This window comes from Anguilla anguilla, chromosome 13 (assembly GCF_013347855.1).
Source record: "Anguilla anguilla isolate fAngAng1 chromosome 13, fAngAng1.pri, whole genome shotgun sequence".
In the NCBI taxonomy this organism is placed as follows: Eukaryota; Metazoa; Chordata; class Actinopteri; order Anguilliformes; family Anguillidae; genus Anguilla; species Anguilla anguilla.
In genome coordinates this window covers 41,008,968-41,029,838 of record NC_049213.1, presented here as the reverse complement: position 1 = coordinate 41,029,838, position 20,871 = coordinate 41,008,968, and the positions used below count along the sequence as shown (strand labels likewise).

The window sequence follows — 20,871 nt, the reverse complement described above, 5'->3', positions numbered from 1 at the left end:
ATGGGGGAGGAGGTGGGGGTACAGGGGTGAGAGAGGAGGTGGGGTACGGGGTTGGGGGAGGACATCTTACCCCTCTCAAAGGCATTCTTAATATCGTTCACCTCGACCTGAGAACCAGACACTCTGAAGATTCCCTCGTGCTGCAGACCTGTAACAAACGCAGGAGCTCAGACCAGAAACGGGGATAACAGCGGCAGCCATAACCTTTCTGCTTTAAGGCGGCCTCCTCCAGACACCCGCAGGATTATTACACTAATGATCTCAGCACATCTTTCCAACTGCAGCTTCTGGGGAATACATTCCGCGCCAACAGATGTAGCTGCATGCTACCTTAAATTTTACACATGTGCAGTGATTATTTTTATGTCACATCCCATGTGAAGTCAACAAAGCACCAAAGTCAAGAAATAGACTCTTAGTTCATACATATTCTGTGTTTGGTACATTTCATAAACTCAATGGTGTATGCTGGAACATTACCATCACATTACCACTCTGTGTTTTGCCCTGCGAGCTAACGCTACCCCAGTCAGTCAAAAAGTCCGTCAAGAAACTGAAATAGCAAAAAGTGTAGTAAACATGAAACTGTTTCGAAATATACGGCAGGGAAGCAGCCGAGCGAGCAAGCCTACCGTGTCGGCTGATAAAGCGGATGGAGCTCTCCACCATGAGCGGGATGACTTGGCTGGAGTCCTAAGCGAGGAATAAGGGATGAAAGAAATGAGAAAATTTACACAACCGGTCAGCAGAAGAAAAAAAACCTGTGCGTGTGTGCCGTGAATGTGGAACCTTCATGAACCAGCGCTCTGTTCAGACGTCTAAAATTATAATAATAATATTTGCGGAGGGATATGCGTGTCAGTCAGAAAAATATGAAAACGCTTCACGGTCTCGACTTCGCGGTAACGTGAGCCGGGGGTAAAGCAGAGGCGGCAATGGAAACCGATGGTTGCTAGGAGACCGCTTGTTTCCGAGGCAGGAATCGCCGCACGCGGGGATAAGGCCTTAATTCACGGAGGTTCCCAAATCCGCGGGGCCGCGATGCTGACAGTGTGTCAATCAACGGCGCAGCAGGACCGCTTAGTCCCGATAAGCTCATTCAGAGCAACAGAGGAATTCCTCACGGTTTCCCACCAAACGCTCGCTCCTGGTGGCTCAGAAATATGGGAATCGAATATCGTGCATTTTTAATTCAACCGTGAACAAATGCTGACTTGAGCTGTTCAATTTCATTTTTTATGATTTCCGTAGTTTGACATAAACCGGTTCATTTCTCGGGCTTCAAATTGAATTTGTCAAACGACTGGCAACTTCTGTTGTAAGTGCGCCGTTCTTTTCAAGCATGAAATTTGTTTCGTCTAAACAACCCAAAACCAAAGGGAAAACACTTCTAACAAAGGAAACGCACTTGTGCGAGCTGTTCACTAGAGGGCAGTGTAAGCTTCGGAGCGCTGAGAATGACAATAGGCATTTTGAGAGTCCTCCGATGAGAACAGATTTTAAATATTTTTTTTTTTATTGTTCTCCTTCTAAGCGGTTTTCTGGACAGAAATTTTCCCGGCAGAGTAGGTGGTGTGTTTTGGTGGAAAGAGGGCACTGGGCAGGTCAGCCCTGCTAAAGTCATCCTGCTGGGACCAGTCCCCTCGGTGGGGGGGGGGGGGGACACCTCATACTTCTTGGTCTGAAACATTTCGAAACCAAGACCAGTTCCGCAGACGGAACGTACCGGAACGCAGCTCTTCTCATGCTGGCTTTGAGGGGAATTTAATGGGCAGTCCCTGCAGACGCAAGCATCCAGTAAGCTAAGAGTTGTGTTACACTGACTGACTAACAAGGAAGCATGATTCAGACAGAAACACCGGCAGGCACAGGAACAGACAGACAGACAGACACGCACGCACACACACACACACACACACACACACACACAGAGGCGCGCACGCACACACACACACGCACACAGACACACACACTTGGTGGAAAGGTGAGCATTACCTGTTTGCGCAGGGTTGAGCTCCTCCTCCCGCTGTAGAGAATCAGAGACAGACAGACAGACAGAGACAGACAGACAGACAGACAGGCAGACAGACAGACAGACAGACAGGCAGGCAGACAGACAGACAGATAGAGAGAGAGAGACAGACAGACAGACAGACAGAGACAGACAGACACACAAGACAGGCAGATGGACGGACAGACAGACAGATAGAGAGACAGACAGACAGGCGGACGGACAGACAGACAGAGATAGACAGACATGCAGACAGACGGACAGAGAGAGACAGACAGACAGACAGATAGAGAGAGACAGACAGACAGACAGATAGAGAGAGACAGAAAGACAGGCGGACGGACGGACAGACAGACAGAGATAGACAGACACGCAGATAGACGGACAGACAGACAGACAGACAGAGAGAGACAGACAGACAGACAGACAGACAGATAGAGAGAGACAGAAAGACAGACAGAGTGCCGTTAGGAGATCAGACTCAGTCTGCTACTGTAACTGCAGTCTGACCCACAAACCACACGCTGCCTACAGTCATTAGCCTGCTACAAATTACACCCCCACAAAATCAGACTGTTTTTGAACATCTCTCCCAAAATAACACGCTTAAACACTAAGTTAGGAGGGGCATCAGAATCTCTGAGACTTTGAGTCTTCCTTTGCAACAAGGGATTAAAGTTCAGTTAAAAAAAACCCTTCTCAAATTCCCGTTGCGTAAAAACACCCAGGTTAGACGTAAGAACGGGGGAATGTGGATCTGGGACTCCGAGCGATGGTGGGACCTGGCAGCTCGTAGGTATTGCTCAGTCTCAGGTGATTAGGGTTAGGGTTAGACGTGTCAATGCCCATTATTACTGTGCGTAACTCTGCCACACAGACAGTGTCCACAATTAAGCCCTAAAACTGTCAAAGACTAAAACAAAACTCAACTAATCATGGTTAGGAGAAAACTGAATACTTAAATTAATACATGTGTGTGTGTGTGTGTATGAAAGAGTGTGTGTGTGTGTGTTAGACTGTGTGACTTAATTTGTTTCTTTCCTTTGCCACACCTACCTGGCAAGGCAATAATCAGTCTTCTGACCTGGAGGAGGGAGAATGAAAGAGAGAGAGAGAGAGAGAGGGAGAGTGAGGGGGAGAGCAAGAGAGAGGGAGAAAGACAGAGACAGAGAAAGAGATTTGGTAAAACAATGTGGCAGAAGTGGGTGGTTTCCCCAAATTTCCCCCCTCCGGCTGCCCCCCCACTCCCCAACTGCCCCCCCACTGCACATGCTCCTCACCCTCGCTGCCCCACCGCCCAAACCAGACCGTTTCTGTCAGACGGGGGTCCCCCAAACAACACCCAGCTGCATCCACAACCCCCCCCACAGCACCCCTGTACCAACCCCAACCCCCAGCACCCCAGTAACCCCCCCACAGCATCCCAACAACCTCCCCCCACAGCACCCCTGTACCCCCCCCCCCCCCCAGCATCCCTGTATCCACACCCCCTCCTCATCTGCAGCTCTGTCCTGATCTGTACTCCATGTGTGATACAGTCCTACTCTCTGACCTCAAACTCTGCCAAAGCTTTACTCACAGGGGAAACTATTCCACCAACAGAGCGGATTCCTCAGGAATCACAACTACAGAGTCCGGAAAGAACTCCAGAGCAGCAGAGTCCGGAAAAAACTCCAGAGCAGCACAGAGTCCGGAAAAAAGAGACTTCCTGTCATGTGCTTTCTCCCGATGGCCTACGGGCGTACAGGTGTGGCAGGTGTAACAGGTGGCAGAGGTTTTGAGACCCAGGTTAGTTTGGGCTCTATGTGTGAGAGCAGAATGTGGGTCCTCAGGTTCAGAGCTGATGAATGATAATGGTTTGTGTCTCAGAGTTGGCGGGTTTGATTCCCAGCTGGGACATAGCTGCTGTACCTCTGATTAAGGGACTGAACCAGCACTGTTTCAGTACATGTCCAGCTGCATAAGGGGATTATGGGTAGTGTAGTGTAAAGTGTAGTCTGTACCTTTGAGTGAGGGACTGAACAGCACGGTTTCAGTACATGTCCAGCTGCATAAGGGGATTATGGGTAGTGTAGTGTAAAGTGTAGTCTGTACCTTTGAGTGAGGGACTGAACCAGCACGGCTTCAGTACATGTCCAGCTGCATAAGGGGATTATGGGTAGTGTAGTGTAAAGTGTAGTCTGTACCTTTGAGTGAGGGACTGAACCAGCACGGTTTCAGTACATGTCCAGCTGCATAAGGGGATTATGGGTAGTGTAGTGTAAAGTGTAGTCTGTGTAAGAGGCTCTGAATGAGAGTGTCTGATAAACGCTGAAATGTGATGCAACGCGAGGAGCGAGGTCCAGAGTACTGAGCTCGTCAGCACAACCCGACAGCACCGGGACAAACTGGGTCTGCCGCTGTGGGTCTGCTCAGGACTGAACCAGGACCCGCAGTCCGTTCAGAAGAACCGGGCCGGACGGGGGTCCACAGCCCATAGCCTGACGAACGCGTGAGCCAGCTACAGGGCCAGGACCGGCCCGGTTCTGCACAGGACGGAGCTCAGCAGGCTCCTCTCCCTCCCCTAAAAAAAACACCGCCCCCAAACCCTGGAATCTCTCTGCCGCTGCCACATGACCCCGCCCCCCCGCCCCCCCGCCCCCCGGCCCACACGGATGACTCACTCTCTCCCAGAGATTTCTGGATCAGGTCATGTTTGGCCTCCAGCTTGGTGATCAGGGTCCTGCCCTCCAGGAACTCCTTCAGTTTCTGCAAGGAAAACAAAAAGCAGAGAACCACATCTCAGCAACAGGCAATACGATTGGAGGAGCAGCTATGAGCAGCAGTGTTATTGGAGGATGGTAAATGGTAAATGGACTGCATTTATATAGCGCTTTTATCCAAAGCGCTTTACAATTGACGCCTCCCATTCACACACACACACACACCAACGGTGAAAGGCTGCCATGCAAGGCACCAATCAGCTCGAGGAGCAGGTATAAGCAGGTGAGATCAGATAAAGTTGGTGAAGATGCGGCCCAATATTCACTTATAAGAAACAGCGATAGGAACTAGATCTAAGCGCTGTTTTTTTTTGGGGGGGGGGGAGGTAAAACTCACACAAAAGTGAAAAAATGTTAAACTAAAAACCAACTTGTCCTCTCCCTCCCGAAGCAGAGTGGATTCTGCTGATGTGTTTCTCATAACTAGATGTTCAGTGGAGTTGAACCAGGGTTAAAAACTTTGCTCACGCCTGAAAAAGCAATGTCCCACACAGAATCTGAACCCCCAAACCCCACCCCACTCTACCGTGAAGTAGAACTGCTCCGTCTCCTGCTGATTGGCCCTCCTCTTGGCCAGGCTGGGTTTGTTCATGAAGGACTCCGACATGGAGGACCGGACCGACTCCATGGAGTTGCTGTGGTGGAAGCAGTCGGACACGTCAAAGTCCTCGACAGTCACCATGTCCTGGATGGTCTGCAGAGTGGCCTCCATGGTCTTCTTCACCTGCAGGACAGGAAGTCCCCACAAGTATAGCAGCATTAGTGTGTATGGAGTGTGTGCTTGTGTGTGTGAGTGTGTGTGTGTGTGTGTGTGAGAGCCTGTGAGTGGGGGTGTGAGTGTGTGTGTCTGTGAACTTGTAATACTATCTTTGTTGGAACCAAATGTCCTCACAAGGATAGAAAGATGAGGAAAATTTATCTTTGTGGGGACCTGTTGCTGGTGTGTAAGTGTAAGAGAGTGTGCGTGTGTGTGTGTGTCTGAGTGAGTGAGTGAGTGTGTGTGTGTGTGTGTACTCACCTCTTCATTTTCTATGGTGAGAGTGGACAGGCGGGACTGTAGCTGTTGGCAGCGCTGGAGTAGCTCCCCCTGCAGGGGGGGCTGAGCACACACGTGCCCCCACTGGGGGGGGGGGGAGAGAAAATGCATGATTTAGCCAATTATGTACAAGCCTTTTAAAAAGGGGTGAACATCAAATATGAAACCTGCACACAGTCTTATAACGACCCATGTCCTGCAAGAGCAACCCCCCACCCCAGCTCAGCCGCGGCGGGACTGACCGTGTCCCCCATGTGGGACTGGAAGTCGAAGCGGGCGGGGGGGCAGAACACGCTGTTGTAGGCCTCCATCAGCCGTTGCTTGTCCCTGTTGGCCTCCAGGTTCTCCGCTGCGCTCTCGATGGCCTCCAGCCCGCGGTGCCGGGACGTCTCCACGCTGAACTCGGCCGAGAGGTAGGTCCGCAGAGCCCGGTTCAGGCTGGCGTGGTACCCCAGGTCACAGCACTGGGGGGGGGGGGACAGCCGGGGGGGGTTAGCACCTCTAATGAGACAGAAGTCTTCAGGGCTGTTCTAATACGGACACATAAAGCAATATTTAACACGGCTTTCTGTTTCACTTAGGACAGAGAATACAGTGTGTGTGTGTGTGTGTGTGTGTGTGTGAGAGGGTATGCGTGTGTACATGTGTGTGTGAGACACAGAGAGAGAAAGAGAGAGCAATAAAACACCTCATTGAGTACACAATGCTGATAGAAATCTCCACACTGGCAGAAGACAACGCTGTCTTGTGTTTCCACAGAAATATCCAGAGTCTCATCAAAATCCTGAGTCAGCATTCTGCCTGACGGTGGTGAGTCATTTTTTCAACATTCCAGTTTAGCACTTTCAAAAGCAGTACAAAGAAATCTGAGGTGCAGAGTCCTGTTTTGGGGGATCACTCTGTGTAAGAAGCCCCTCCCACTGGCAGAAAGATGAAGTCACAATAAGCCAACAGAAATCTGGTCACACCCACAAAGATGTCAGAGCAGCAGGCGATTGGCTGTTTGAAGCCAACGGGCACAGAGAGCCTATGGGGTGGAAGTATCCCGAAACGAAGGGTCCATTTATAGAGCAGACCAGCATTCCCAGCACCAGAGAGCGAGCCTTTCCACCAAACATTCCCGTGAGAAAGAACGGGAATAATGGGATGGCATCAATCCCAGACTCAGCCCTACCTGTGGAGCCACACGTCCAGACAGGATGAGAGGTTACCTGAACAGACAGGTCCGTCTCTGCTAATGAAGTTCTCATGAAAGCTGTGGTTTCTGATGGGCTGGGAGGCCCACAGGCGGGAGCACATGTACTGTACAAACACACACACACACGCAAGCATGCACGCACACACACACCCTGCAGAGACAGATGCTCTGAAGCAGAGCTCAGGCATTACCAGCCCATCCCCACAAGAGTATCACATATTGAAGAGAGAGACTGTGAGGAACTAAGACTTTAACACACACTGAGAGTGTGGCGTCACATGCAGTCTGTGCACTGTGACACAGTGACACACAGGAACTGTGACCTGTGTGTGTGGGGGTGAGGGCTGTTATCAGTGTGGGGGGGCTGGGGATCTGTACTCACGTCTATGAGGTCGGACAGGTCGTGGATGTAGTACTTGAACACGCAGCAGTTAGTGGCCTCCAAAGCCAGCAGGTACTCGTTCCTGGCTTTGACGGCTTTCAGCTTGTTTTCAGTGTATTTGGCCTGTCGCTGAGGGGTGGGAGAGGAGAGACAGGGCAGACTGTGAAACCATCCATTACACAGGAACAACAGCCTGTACGTACACCTGTACAACGCCCCGCTTTAGCACTGAGAGAGAGGAGCGTTTAGCGCTGAGAGAGAGGAGCGTTTAGCTCTGAGAGAGAGAGGAGCGTTTAGCACTGAGAGAGAGGAGCGTTTAGCACTGAGAGAGAGAGGAGCGTTTAGCTCTGAGAGAGAGAGGAGCGTTTAGCACTGAGAGAGAAAGGAGCGTTTAGCACTGAGAGGGAGGAGCGGTTAGCACTGAGAGAGAGGAGCGTTTAGCACTGAGAGAGAGGAGCGTTTAGCGCTGAGAGAGAGGAGCGTTTAGCACTGAGAGAGAGGAGCGTTTAGCACTGAGAGAGAGGAGCGTTTAGCACTGAGAGAGAGGAGCGTTTAGCACTGAGAGAGAGGAGCGTTTAGCTCTGAGAGAGAGGAGCGTTTAGCACTGAGAGAGAGGAGCGTTTAGCGCTGAGACAGAGGAGCGTTTAGCACTGAGAGAGAGGAGCGTTTAGCGCTGAGAGAGAGGAGCGTTTAGCTCTGAGAGAGAAGAGCGTTTAGCGCTGAGAGAGAGGAGCGTTTAGCACTGAGAGAGAGGAGCGTTTAGCACTGAGAGAGAGGAGCGTTTAGCGCTGAGAGAGAGGAGCATTTAGCGCTGAGAGAGGAGCGTTTAGCACTGAGAGAGAAGAGCGTTTAGCACTGAGAGAGGAGCGTTTAGCTCTGAGAGAGAGGAGCGTTTAGCTCTGAGAGAGGAGCGTTTAGTACTGAGAGAGAGGAGCGTTTAGCACTGAGAGAGGAGCGTTTAGCTCTGAGAGAGAAGAGCGTTTAGCGCTGAGAGAGGAGCGTTTAGCGCTGAGAGAGAGGAGCGTTTAGCACTGAGAGAGAGGAGCATTTAGCACTGAGAGAGAGGAGCGTTTAGCGCTGAGAGAGAGGAGCGTTTAGCACTGAGAGAGGAGCGTTTAGCACTGAGAGAGAGGAGCGTTTAGCACTGAGAGAGGAGCGTTTAGCACTGAGAGAGAAGAGCGTTTAGCACTGAGAGAGAGGAGCGTTTAGCTCTGAGAGAGAAGAGCATTTAGCACTGAGAGAGAGGAGCGTTTAGCACTGAGAGAGAGGAGCGTTTAGCACTGAGAGAGAGGAGCGTTTAGCACTGAGAGAGAGAAGCGTTTAGCGCTGAGAGAGGAGCGTTTAGCACTGAGAGAGAGGAGCGTTTAGCACTGAGAGAGAGGAGCGTTTAGCTCTGAGAGAGAGGAGCGCTTAGCACTGAGAGAGAGGAGCGTTTAGCGCTGAGAGAGAGGAGCGTTTAGCACTGAGAGAGAGGAGCGTTTAGCACTGAGAGAGAGGAGCATTTAGCGCTGAGAGAGGAGCGTTTAGCGCTGAGAGAGAGGAGCGTTTAGCACTGAGAGGGAGGAGCGGTTAGCACTGAGAGAGAGGAGCGTTTAGCACTGAGAGAGAGGAGCGTTTAGCACTGAGAGAGAGGAGCGTTTAGCGCTGAGAGAGAGGAGCGTTTAGCACTGAGGGAGAGGAGCGTTTAGCACTGAGAGAGAGGAGCGTTTAGCACTGAGAGAGAAGAGCGTTTAGCACTGAGAGAGAGGAGCGTTTAGCACTGAAAGAGAGGAGCGTTTAGCTCTGAGAGAGGAGCGTTTAGCACTGAGAGAGAGGAGCGTTTAGCGCTGAGACAGAGGAGCGTTTAGCGCTGAGAGAGAGGAGCGTTTGTTGTTTGTGTGCAGGCAGTGCTGAATTTCTCCCCCCCATCCTGCTGACCAGTCACCATCAATCACTATGTCATCAGCTGGCCAATCGGAGACCCTAACTCTCACCCCGTCCACTATGATGTCATGGGCTGACAGACACAGGGAGTCGTGCCCCAACAGACACCCGACAGCCCCCCTCCCCCCCCGACCCCCCACCCGACCACACTGCTGTCTTTCATAAATCAGCTGGAGGAATTCTTTCACTCAGGAACTGTGACCAACGTCATTTACCGCTGCTTTCTGCAGACTGAGGTTTCCAGGAGTCCTACTGCTGCCCCCCCCCCCCACCCCCTCAAAAGAACACGAGGACAGCATTTGTCTGGAAGAGCCCTTGTAAAGTCTGAGCGTTTAAAGAGAATGAGGTAGGACCCCAATGAACCATATCTCATTTTAGGGTTCAGGAGAGGAGTAACTGAATAACTGTATAAAACACAATCAGCAGTACAGGACAGGGCTGGCATGAGGGTCAGTGCCATCAACAGCCTGAAGCTCCAAAGTGTTCTGCAGAAGCAGGTCTGGCTGGGTGTGCAAGAGAGGCCAGTGTCCACGGCCAGACCCCCGGTTCCCCCTGCCCCCCTCCCCCCCCGGTCCCACGGGTCCACCCCCCTCACCTTCTCCTTCATCTTCTCGATCTTCTTGACAGAGCTGCGGCGGACGTGCTTCTCCTCCATCTTGACGCTGGTGAGAGAGTCGGGCGAGCGGGGAGCCTGCCTGTCCTCTGGCCGGGCCGAGCGGCCCATCTGCTTCTCCTCCTGCTTCTCCGCGTCCTTCAGCTTGCTCTCCGCGTTCACGCTGTCCGTGTTGTAGATGTGGTAGGTCTTCATCACCTGTTAGAATCCACACTGATCATCCAGACCTGGAGCCCTGTCCACCATGCGCTACTCAAGCTCTACTCAGGACAGTCATGCATGAAACCCCACAGGAGGCAGCCATACTTCTTTTCTCTAAATGTCTGACAGGTCCTGAAGCTGAACTGCTCTAGTGTGTCCTTCACACCAGGGAGAGCAGACAGAAAATATTGGACTGTCAGAATCATAAAAACCATAAAAATCTATTGGTTATGTTATTAACCGGGTGATAAATATCAGCCTGAGAACCTCAGGGCTGGGACACACCGCTCACAGGTTTGGCCTCCTCTGTAAAATCCTGCTGTTCTGCATTTCAGAACTTTATTCATAAAAGTCTGCCTTCAAATAAAACACTCAAAAGCACTCAAAGGCATATACAGCCCAAAATGCAGTTTGGAGAATTCAAAAACACTCATTTGTGTCTGGAGCCAGAGACACATTCAATGCCCAGAAACTGCACTGTGCTTTTAAAACATCAACAATTTATTTTAGGGGAACATTTTAGGATCTCACATTATCCTACATTATGATTTCTTTAATCTCTAATTTACATACTGAAGAAGTGAGTCTCATTACTCCAGTAATCCTGATTAACGATGTATTTGCCACTATCCCCATTAAATCTGTGATTTACCTGCTGCCATGTACCCATAAACAACAGCGACGGGCCGACAGGGGTCCAACGTGCGAGAGATAAACGTGGAGGAGGGATAAACGTGGGGGGGGGGGGAATTCAGGACATGACAAGACGTGCTAGTGTTCCTGAAAGGAGCTGCGCAACACATGCTAACAGTGTGAGCCAGGAGAGCAGCTGCAATCAATCAATCAACCAGTCAATCAACCAGTCAATCAACCAATCAATCAGTCAGTGAGTCCGTCAGGCAGTCAGTCAGGCAGGCAGTCAGTCAGGCAGGCAGTCAGTCAGTCAGTCAGTCAGTCAGGCAGTCAGTCAGGCAGGCAGTCAGTCAGTCAGTCAGTCAGTCAGGCAGTCAGGCAGTCAGTCAGTCAGGCAGTCAGTCAGGCAGGCAGTCAGTCAGTCAGTCAGTCAGTCAGGCAGGCAGTCAGTCAGTCAGTCAGTCAGGCAGTCAGTCAGGCAGGCAGTCAGTCAGTCAGTCAGTCAGGCAGTCAGGCAGTCAGTCAGTCAGTCAGTCAGTCAGTCAGGCAGGCAGTCAGGCGCTTAAGGAGCTGGGCTGTTTGGGCTGTTTGTACGCACCCACAAGACATGCCTCTGAAATAATGCCCATCACCCACTCCACAAACAGCCCCTCTCCCCACTGCACCCACTCCACAAACAGCCCCTCTCCCCACTGCATCCACTTTACAGACCGCACGCTCTCCCCACTGCATCCACCTTACAGACCGCACGCTTAACAGGAGAACTGTGTCAGTCACATGACAGGAGGTTCTTGGCTGAAAGCTCCCGTTTAAGAAGGAACAGAGCTGAGTACTTCCCACAGGCTCTCTCCTCTAACTCCTTCTGCTACGTCACGTCGCGAGGTTCAAAAAAACAAGCACGTCACAGACGCACAGTAAAGCAGCTCACCCACTCAAACCGCTGTGTTCCGGCATATTCTTTCTTTTTATAGACTGCAGATGTAGCGAAACGTTGCCAAGTCTATCTTTACCTTGTCTTACGCTGGTAATTAGAGGACCGGGCCTTTCTTTATGAGCCCTGAAACGGGATACAGACCTTCCCCAGTGAGGAAGAGGAGACAAAACATCTTTAAATACCGCGATCTCACCCCCCCCCCCCCCCACACAGTCACCCTAGAATCAGTTTCAAACCATCAGCCTCAGTAGCTGTCACCAGGGCAGCTCGTCGGCGAGGCGGTGTGGAGCGGATCTTTAAAAACCAGCCGTTATGAGTCATTAGCATGGCAGCCCCTCCCCCTGCACCCCAATAATTAGAGGGGTGCTGCAGCCCGCGCCCGTGCCCCGCGCCAGGCTGGATTCGGCAGAGTGCCCCCCAGACAGGATAATAACATGGTGGGGTACAGCCAGGGTGCGCCCCAGGATCGGCCCGCCAAGAGGTGCCACGCCCATTTACCCTCTGCCCGCAAAACGCACATCTCCATGACAACCGAGCCGAGGCAACTAATATGCCCCTCCTCCCCCCGATTACCCCCCCTCCTGAGTGAGGGCAAAGGAGGTTAATTAATGAGCAGCGGTCTTCTTCCTGGAGGGGTGAGGAGGAAAGACAAGGCCAGCGAGGTTAACCGCTGCTCGCAGGAATCTGAGACGATCTCAAACGAGCTCTGTCACGCTCACACCCCTCTGTGACACACAGGCCCGAAGCCACAGACGCTCTCTACGGGGAAACATCCCATCAAAACCCAGGGCTCCCACCCACACGCCTGCACCAGAGCAAGAGCAAGTACTGCACTGAGCATTCTCCAGCGTCGGAACATCTACAAACATTTACATTATCTCTGGAGCTTCCACAAGACTAAAACCTCTCTCTGAAATATATATATATATATATATATATATCATCAGCCAATCAGAGTCATTTCTACTAACCATCAGCGTTCACAAACGGAACTAATCCTGAGAACATTCATTCAGAACCAGAACCATTCAGAACCAGACCTAGTCCTCAGAACACTCATTCAGAATTTCTTCCTGGCTCTGATGGGGGGGGGGGGGTGATGGAGGAGTCATGGGGGGGTGATAGAGGGGTAATGGGGGGTGAGGGGGGGTGATATGGGGGGGCGTCGGCCATTGGTCATTACCGCGTGGAGCTCGTTGAGGACCTTCAGCATATCCTCCTGCAGCTGCAGACCCACTTCTTTACTCTGGAGCAAGATGAGAGAAAACAAAGACAAGAGTTAGGATCGGGGAGCAGGAGGACAATGAGCACAGGTTCTACTGCCACAGGCTGACCCAAGATCAGTCTGATCCTAATGCACTCAGCAGCTGCAGCTACTGCAGGAGTCGGGAAAATGCTCCTGGATCAGTGGTGAGATTCGGCCAGTTTCAGACTCCCACAACAACCACCGATCTGTTTACACAAGACGGGTCTGGAGACAGGCAACGCAAGGGTTAATCCTGACGAGGAGAACCGACTTTAAAAAAACATTAGAAAATAAATAAAGAAATAAAATCCTCCACTTGTGAAGGATTACCCTGAGGGTTTAAGAAATTGAAACTGTTGGAGGGGAAAGCAGTTTAAATGCTCAGGAGCTCAGAGGTGATTTTCCAGAGCAGAGCAGTTACAGCCACGGCTGGCAGCTACAGGAATACGGAACGGCTGCAGGCGCTAACAACGTGCTAGCAGAGCCGCGCTCAGGAGACAGGGGAGCGCTCTGGGGTCCAAACCCATCAGGAGACAGGGACAGAGCGCTCTGGGGTCCAAACCCATCAGGAGACAGGGACAGAGCGCTCTGGGGTCCAAACCCATCAGGCGACAGGGACAGAGCGCTCTAGGGTCCAAACCCATCAGGAGACAGGGGACAGGGAGCGCTCTGGGGTCCAAACCCATCAGGAGACAGGGGCAGAGCGCTCTGGGGTCCAAACCCATCAGGAGACAGGGGACAGGGAGCGCTCTGGGGTCCAAACCCATCAGGAGACAGGGACAGAGTGCTCTAGGGTCCAAACCCATCAGGAGACAGGGACAGAGTGCTCTGGGGTCCAAACCCATCAGGAGACAGGGACAAAGCGCTCTGGGGTCCAAACCCATCAGGAGACAGGGACAGAGCGCTCTGGGGTCCAAACCCATCAGGAGACAGGGGACAGGGAGCGCTCTGGGGTCCAAACCCATCAGAAGACAGGGACAGAGCGCTCTGGGGTCCAAACCCATCTCAACCCGGGGAAATTAGCGCTGAACACGACCGCGCACTCAAAGCGCGCGCCCACATTACCGCTCACATTCCAAACCGCCCAGCGTCTCCATGGAACCCCAAGCGCGAGGGCTGACGCCACTCACCCAGATCTCGGAGGATCCAGAGACAGGAGTGACGTGATTTTTCCGGGCGTGACCCCGTCGCGACCCGTCTGGACGCGGGCCTCAGTGAACAGAAGTTCTGAGAGGGTTTGGACCCCACACGCCTCCCAGCACACAGGCCGGCCGAAACAGAGTCTGCCTGCTAACCCTTCAGAGGGCGGAAGAATGGTGGCACAGACTGAACCTCTGGGTCTCCACGGCGATGCTTTAATAACACGTGTCTGACACGTTTTATCGAGCGGCTGCAGAGGGAACGATGGGGGGGGGGGGGCGTGTCAGAATAAGGAATGAGCGCTCCCAGGATGGGGACAGAGGAATAATGAAATGCTGCCCCCCCCCCCCCCCACCCCCCGCCACAGATTCAACTGATTTCTCAGAGTCAGAGGTAGGGGCAGGGGAGGCATCCGGGAGCCTTCAGAAATCCATCCGCTATTCTCAGATAAACAGGCGGCTTCCCTCATGGCCCTGTGCACCAATCCAGTACCGCCAGTACCACCATTACAGCCAGTACCGCCAGTACCACCATTAAAGCCAGTACCACCATTATAGCCAGTACCGCCAGTACAGCCAGTACCACCATTATAGCCAGTACCGCCAGTACAGACAGTACCACCATTATAGCCAGTACCGCCAGTACCACCATTATAGCCAGTACCGCCAGTACAGACAGTACCACCAGTACAGACAGTACCGCCAGTACAGACAGTACCACCATTATAGCCAGTACCGCCAGTACAGCCATTATAGCCAGTACTGCCAGTACAGCCAGTACCACCATTATAGCCAGTACCACCAGTACAGCCATTATAGCCAGTACCGCCAGTACAGCCAGTACAGCCATTATAGCCAGTACCGCCAGTACAGACAGTACCACCAGTACAGACAGTACCGCCAGTACAGACAGTACCACCATTATAGCCAGTACCGCCAGTACAGCCATTATAGCCAGTACTGCCAGTACAGCCAGTACCACCATTATAGCCAGTACCGCCAGTACAGCCAGTACAGCCATTATAGCCAGTACCGCCAGTACAGACAGTACCACCAGTACAGACAGTACCGCCAGTACAGACAGTACCACCATTATAGCCAGTACCACCATTATAGCCATTATAGCCAGTACCACCAGTACCGCCAGTACAGCCATTATAGCCAGTACCGCCAGTACTACCATGACCGTGCTGCGAGAAAACAACACAGCGCTACATTACTGTGACATTCCAGACGGGGAATGCGGGGATGCAGTTTGGGCTGCAGCCCCAGGTAGGGAATGCGGGGATGCAGTTTGGGCTGCAGCCCCAGGTAGGGAATGCGGGGATGCAGTTTTGGCTGCAGCCCCAGGTAGGGAATGCGGGGATGCAGTTTGGGCTGCAGCAGCCCCATTCTGCAGTATTTACCCTCTGCTTCTGCAGCTTCATACCGTTACTTAACTGAACTAATTATCTCCCCAACTGATCAGTACAACTTCAGGGCACCAAACGGCTGTATTATTTACGGGAGCGAGAGCGAGCACAAGCAGCCGCTCCCCTGGCCTGAGGATTCCGCTCCGGTGCCAGATAACAAGTCTGAACACACGCGTGTAACACACAGCGCCAGAGAGCGCACGTCCTCCTGTGTGTAAACAACAGGGCCCAAATCAGCGTAATGCGCTCTGACTGTGCTCCTGCTGGGCCACGTCGCCCCACACAAACGCTGCTGTGTTTCTCAGGCCCTGCGCTGCGCAGGCAAAGCCCTGCGCTGCGCAGAGCTCTGTCCTCTCTGCGCAGTCGGCAGTAATAGCTCAGATCAGCGCGCGGTCCAGGTGCCAGAATCGCCTGTATTTCACAATAACACCAGAGGCGCAGAAAGCGGCTCAAACAGACAGCAGAGCTCATCCCTCACACACGGACAGGAATGTCAACACACTTGTTTATATTTGTACGCGCACGTACGCATCAAAGAGCAACCAAGTACAAATCCGGTAAAAACAGCCACTAACACGAGTAGCAGACAGGACCCACGCTTTAGCATTCAGACACTGGACCAGATCAGAGCTCCGATCGCCAGGGGGTTATTCCACCCAGTGTGTCTATTTCAGCACCTGGTGTGTTTGATGCTGCTGGCTGTCGTCTCCCTCATTATGCACAGGACACAGCCACTCAACAATAATACTCTCTAATTAATACTATTATCCAAAGAATAATATTCTCCCTGCTTCCTCTGCATAATAATAACATATTAAAATACTCATCGTTAGGAAAGATAACGAACACAGCCTAATTCTGAGTGCAACAGGTGCTTCAGCTGCCAGGGGTACGGAGGGAAATCAGCCTTCATCATCCTCAGAAAGGAAACGTGACTGTAACCCACACACGGGAGGCCACAGCCCCCAAACCCGTCTGTGAAGCCCCTCTGTCCACAGCCCCCAAACCCGTCTGTGAAGCCCCTCTGTCCACAGCCCCCAAACCCGTCTGTGAAGCCCCTCTGTCCACAGCCCCCAAACCCGTCTGTGAAGCCCCTCTGTCCACAGCCCCCAAACCCGTCTGTGAAGCCCCTCTGTCCACAGCCCCCAAACCTGTCTGTGAAGCCCCTCTGTCCACAGCCCCCAAACCCATCTGTGAAGCCCCTCTGTCCACAGCCCCCAAACCTGTCTGTGAAGCCCCTCTGTCCACAGCCCCCAAACCCGTCTGTGAAGCCCCTCTGTCCACAGCCCCCAAACCCGTCTGTGAAGCCCCTCTGTCCACAGCCCCCAAACCCGTCTGCCACAGCCCCCAAACCTGTCTGCCACAGCCCCCAAACCTGTCTGCCACAGCCCCCAAACCTGTCTGCCACAGCCCCCAAACCTGTCTGCCACAGCCCCCAAACCTGTCTGCCACAGCCCCCAAATCCGTCTGTGAAGCCCCTCTGTCCTGCAGCCCCCAAACCCGTCTGTGAAGCCCCTCTGTCCTGTAGCTGCGACAGACACAAGGGACAGTTACGGGGTCGCTGTGAGAGAGCTGTGCAGGTATGCAGGCGCATAGGTGCACATGTACGCAGGTAAACAGGTGCACAGGTACGCAGGTATACCGGTGTATAGGTGTGCAGGTACACAGGTGCACATGTACGCAGGTAAACAGGTGCACAGGTATGCAGGTATACCGGTGTATAGGTGTGCAGGTACACAGGTGCACAGGTACAGAGGTAAACAGGTGCACAGGTATGCAGGTATACCGGTGTATAGGTGCGCAGGTACACAGGTGCACAGGTACGCAGGTAAACAGGTGCACAGGTGCACGTCCACCTGCAGGCCCTCATGTCGGTCTGTCCTGAGAGGACTGTAAGGACCGCGGGGGGATGGGGGGGGGGGGGTTACCTTCTTGAAGAGCCGGCCCGAGTCCTCGCTGACCTGAGCGAAGCGGGGGATGATGTTGTTGAGGTAGAGGTCACTGAGCGTGGCGTGGTCCCGGCTCTCCCCCTTCACCTGAGATAGCAGCAGATTCCAGCAGTTCAGCGGGGAGAGGATCGCCTGCTCCTTCCTGGGGGGGCGGTGGAGGGGGGGGAAGGGAGAGAGATATATTTATACACACTGGGTGTGTGTGTGTGTGTGTGTGTGTGTGTGTGCATTTGACTCCTCTCCCAGGATCTGAAGTTTAGTAACATTTCCTCCACGCTACAGCAGAGCATGGGGGGGGGGGGGGGGCCATCTTTATGCTCTTATATAAACTCCTCACCAAGCTGGGCACTTTACTGCAGGTGAGGCACCAAAACCTCCACCTGCCACCGCTTCACCTGTTCACCAGGTCAGCGAGAACCTGAGGCCCGGCCACGCCCAGCTCAGCCCCACTGTGTGAATCTGGGAAACCAACAATAGGGGAGAACCTGTCTTCAATCAGGGCAGACCAACAAGAGCACATCTGATGGACCCTCTCCAGCAGCTCCACCCTCTACCACAGCTCCACCCTCTCCCGCAGCCCCGCCCTCTCCTGCAGCTCCACCCTCTCCCGCAGCTCCACCCTCTCTCGCAGCCCCGCCCTCTCCTGCAGCTCCGCCCTCTCTCGCAGCCCCGCCCTCTCCCGCAGCTCCACCCTCTCCCGCAGCTCCACCCTCTCCCGCAGCTCCACCCTCTCCTGCAGCTCCACCCTCTCCTGCAGCTCCACCCTCTCCTGCAGCTCCACCCTCTCCCGCAGCTCCACCATCTCAACACACAGGAATGTTTTTTTTACTCTACTGTTTGGAAACCCAAAACCCTGGGGCTGACATTGAAGGGCCCCTTCAAGAGTCCTGCAGATGTTTCCAATGAGGGCCCCCACTGTGACAGGTACCCCAGAGGTCAGAGGTCACGGGGAGCCCCAGGAGACACAGCGCACGTGCCGAACACACCGTGGAGTCCTCCGGCCGGTCCCTGGCCTCCGGGTGGAACCCGAGCACGCACAGGGAACGTCTCGCGGCGGAGCTGCAACGGGCGAGGCGCGGCGCGGAACGCCATCGCAGAGGTGGGAGGGCGTGGCACAGGCCCCGAGCGATTCCAGGCAAGAGTCCCCCCACCCCCGCCCCCACCTAAATAAATACCAGCGAGGGGTATTGCCCAACAAGGCAGAGAACGGAAGAGCAGACATGAACACGAGAAGCTTCCTGGTGAGGAAGTGACACAGCCTGGAGGCGAACCCTGAACCCTCAGTGCCCTTTGACCCCTGTGGATTCACGGCGGTCTCCCTCAGGCCCCGCCCACACTGAAGGCCCAGCCATCGCTGACGACGCCCCTCAGGCCAGATAACGGCGTCTCTGTGTGGACTGTGGGAGGAGAGCCGCTCGAACCAGCGGTCAGACCGGCCGCATAATGACCTCATCACTGCCGCGGGAGGGGGGGGGGGTCAATCCCCCGCGGGCCGCCAGGGACGGGGGGGACAAACAGCCTTTCCAACGGGGGCATGTTCCGGCAGATTCCACACCGTGACATTCGGAGGCGGTGGCTGGAAAATTGCGCTCTTGTGCTGGGGTGCATTGTGGGTCGTCTCAGGCAGTGGGAGAGAGGAATGCAGAGGAAGCCATTTTAACACCAGCACTTTTATCTTTGTTTACGTTGAAACATGTCTGTAAGCACTGTTCAGACATGCTCGGAATCTACAGCTGAGAATTAGCTCTGAGATCCAGGACAATCCACTCAACCCCTAATCCAGCACAATCTACTCAACCCATAATCCAGCACAATATACTCAACACATAACTCCAGCACAATCCACTCAACCCAGCACAATCCACTCAACCCATAACTCCAGCACAATATCATTATCACTGGTTTGGGGTACCCTCCTCTCTGGCTGGTTTGGTGGTATGCTCGGCCCTGGCTATAAAATAACCACAGACACAGGCCTATAAAAGAACCACAGACACAGGCCTATAGAAGAGCCACAGACACAGGCCTATAGAAGAACCACAGACACAGGCCTACAGAAGAGCCACAGACAGAGGCTGGCTGATCAGGCCAGACAGCACAGACAGCAGGTCTCTCAGGGACGGGCGATCCTCAGTCTGGGACAGGACAGCCATGCTGCATTTCAGCTCAGAAGCGCGTTATATGAGCCTTTACACACGCTGGCCCCGGGGCTGCGGAGAACGCACAGCAGGCCGCAGCATGTGACCCGGCTTCCTTCAGCTGGACGTGTTTTTCTGGCATGTAACCATGTGGCATTGATCACCCCCCCCCCCCAGAAACCCCCCAACCCCCCCCATTAGAACACTTCCGTTGCTGAGACTCTGCTGAAAACAGGAAATGCAGGGGGATATCAGGTTTCCTGAGGGGCCCCCACCATGAACTCACTCTACCTGTCTGGCAAGGTCACATCCTGTTTAGACAGGATGTAGTATCCCCCCCCCCCAGGGCAGATCCCAGAGCGTGCAGTCTGTTCCTTTAATGGTGGCGTCCACAGAAACACCAAAAACACAAACAGCCTGTCCTTTAAACGGAAAGGTCACCCTACGGAGCTTCCCTGCTCACTTTTATCAGATACTAGACACGAGGGGGGGGGGGGGGGCTATCACCATCTGACCAATTCTCCCCCCATTTACAGACCCACGCCACATGTGACCCCCCCCCCCCCCCCATTTCCTCACTGACAGTCACTGGCGGGTGAGGGGGGGCAGGAGCCCAGCTGCTCCCAGCTGTCGAGAGGCAGACCCAACCCCCCCCCCCCCCCACCCATGGGCCTGTGCATAGCGGGCATACCAGGGGTTTGGGGTCTGGGTTCCTCGAGGGCTCAGTGCCCCCCCCGCCCCGCCCCATGCACAGCGAGGAGAGGGAGGCTGACAGCTCGCAGGCTGAAGGGGGGGGGTGGGTATCGGAGGAAAATAAAATAACTGGCATTCCTGCATGGCCTGCGTGTGCAGCAGATGGGTCCTGATCATAAAGCATGCGGTGTTGAGCTGATCATAAAGCATGCGGTGTTGATCTGATCGTAAAGCATGCGGTGTTGAGCTGATCCTAAAGCATGCGGTGTTGAGCTGATCCTAAAGCATGCGGTGTTGAGCTGATCGTAAAGCATGCGGTGTTGAGCTGATCCTAAAGCATGCGGTGTTGAGCTGATCCTAAAGCATGCGGTGTTGAGCTGATCCTAAAGCATGCGGTGTTGAGCTGATCCTAAAGCATGCAGTGTTGAGCTGATCCTAAAGCATGCGGTGTTGAGCTGATCCTAAAGCATGCGGTGTTGAGCTGATCCTAAAGCATGCGGTGTTGAGCTGATCCTAAAGCATGCAGTGTTGAGCTGATCCTAAAGCATGCGGTGTTGAGCTGATCCTAAAGCATGCGGTGTTGAGCTGATCCTAAAGCATG

The 20,871-nt window shown here is 53.5% G+C and overlaps 1 protein-coding gene across 1 annotated transcript in view; it reads right to left on the bottom strand.

Annotated features, from left to right (window-relative positions):
- Positions 1-20,871, bottom strand: part of srgap2 (SLIT-ROBO Rho GTPase activating protein 2) — an 80,996-nt gene that overhangs the window by 9,507 nt on the left and 50,618 nt on the right. Inside the window, 12 exon segments of the mRNA XM_035387940.1 lie at positions 71-148; positions 633-693; positions 1,996-2,026; positions 3,068-3,095; positions 4,675-4,759; positions 5,300-5,497; positions 5,792-5,893; positions 6,052-6,273; positions 7,390-7,518; positions 9,908-10,123; positions 12,877-12,939; positions 17,419-17,581. Coding sequence (XP_035243831.1) covers positions 71-148; positions 633-693; positions 1,996-2,026; positions 3,068-3,095; positions 4,675-4,759; positions 5,300-5,497; positions 5,792-5,893; positions 6,052-6,273; positions 7,390-7,518; positions 9,908-10,123; positions 12,877-12,939; positions 17,419-17,581 — 1,376 coding nt within the window.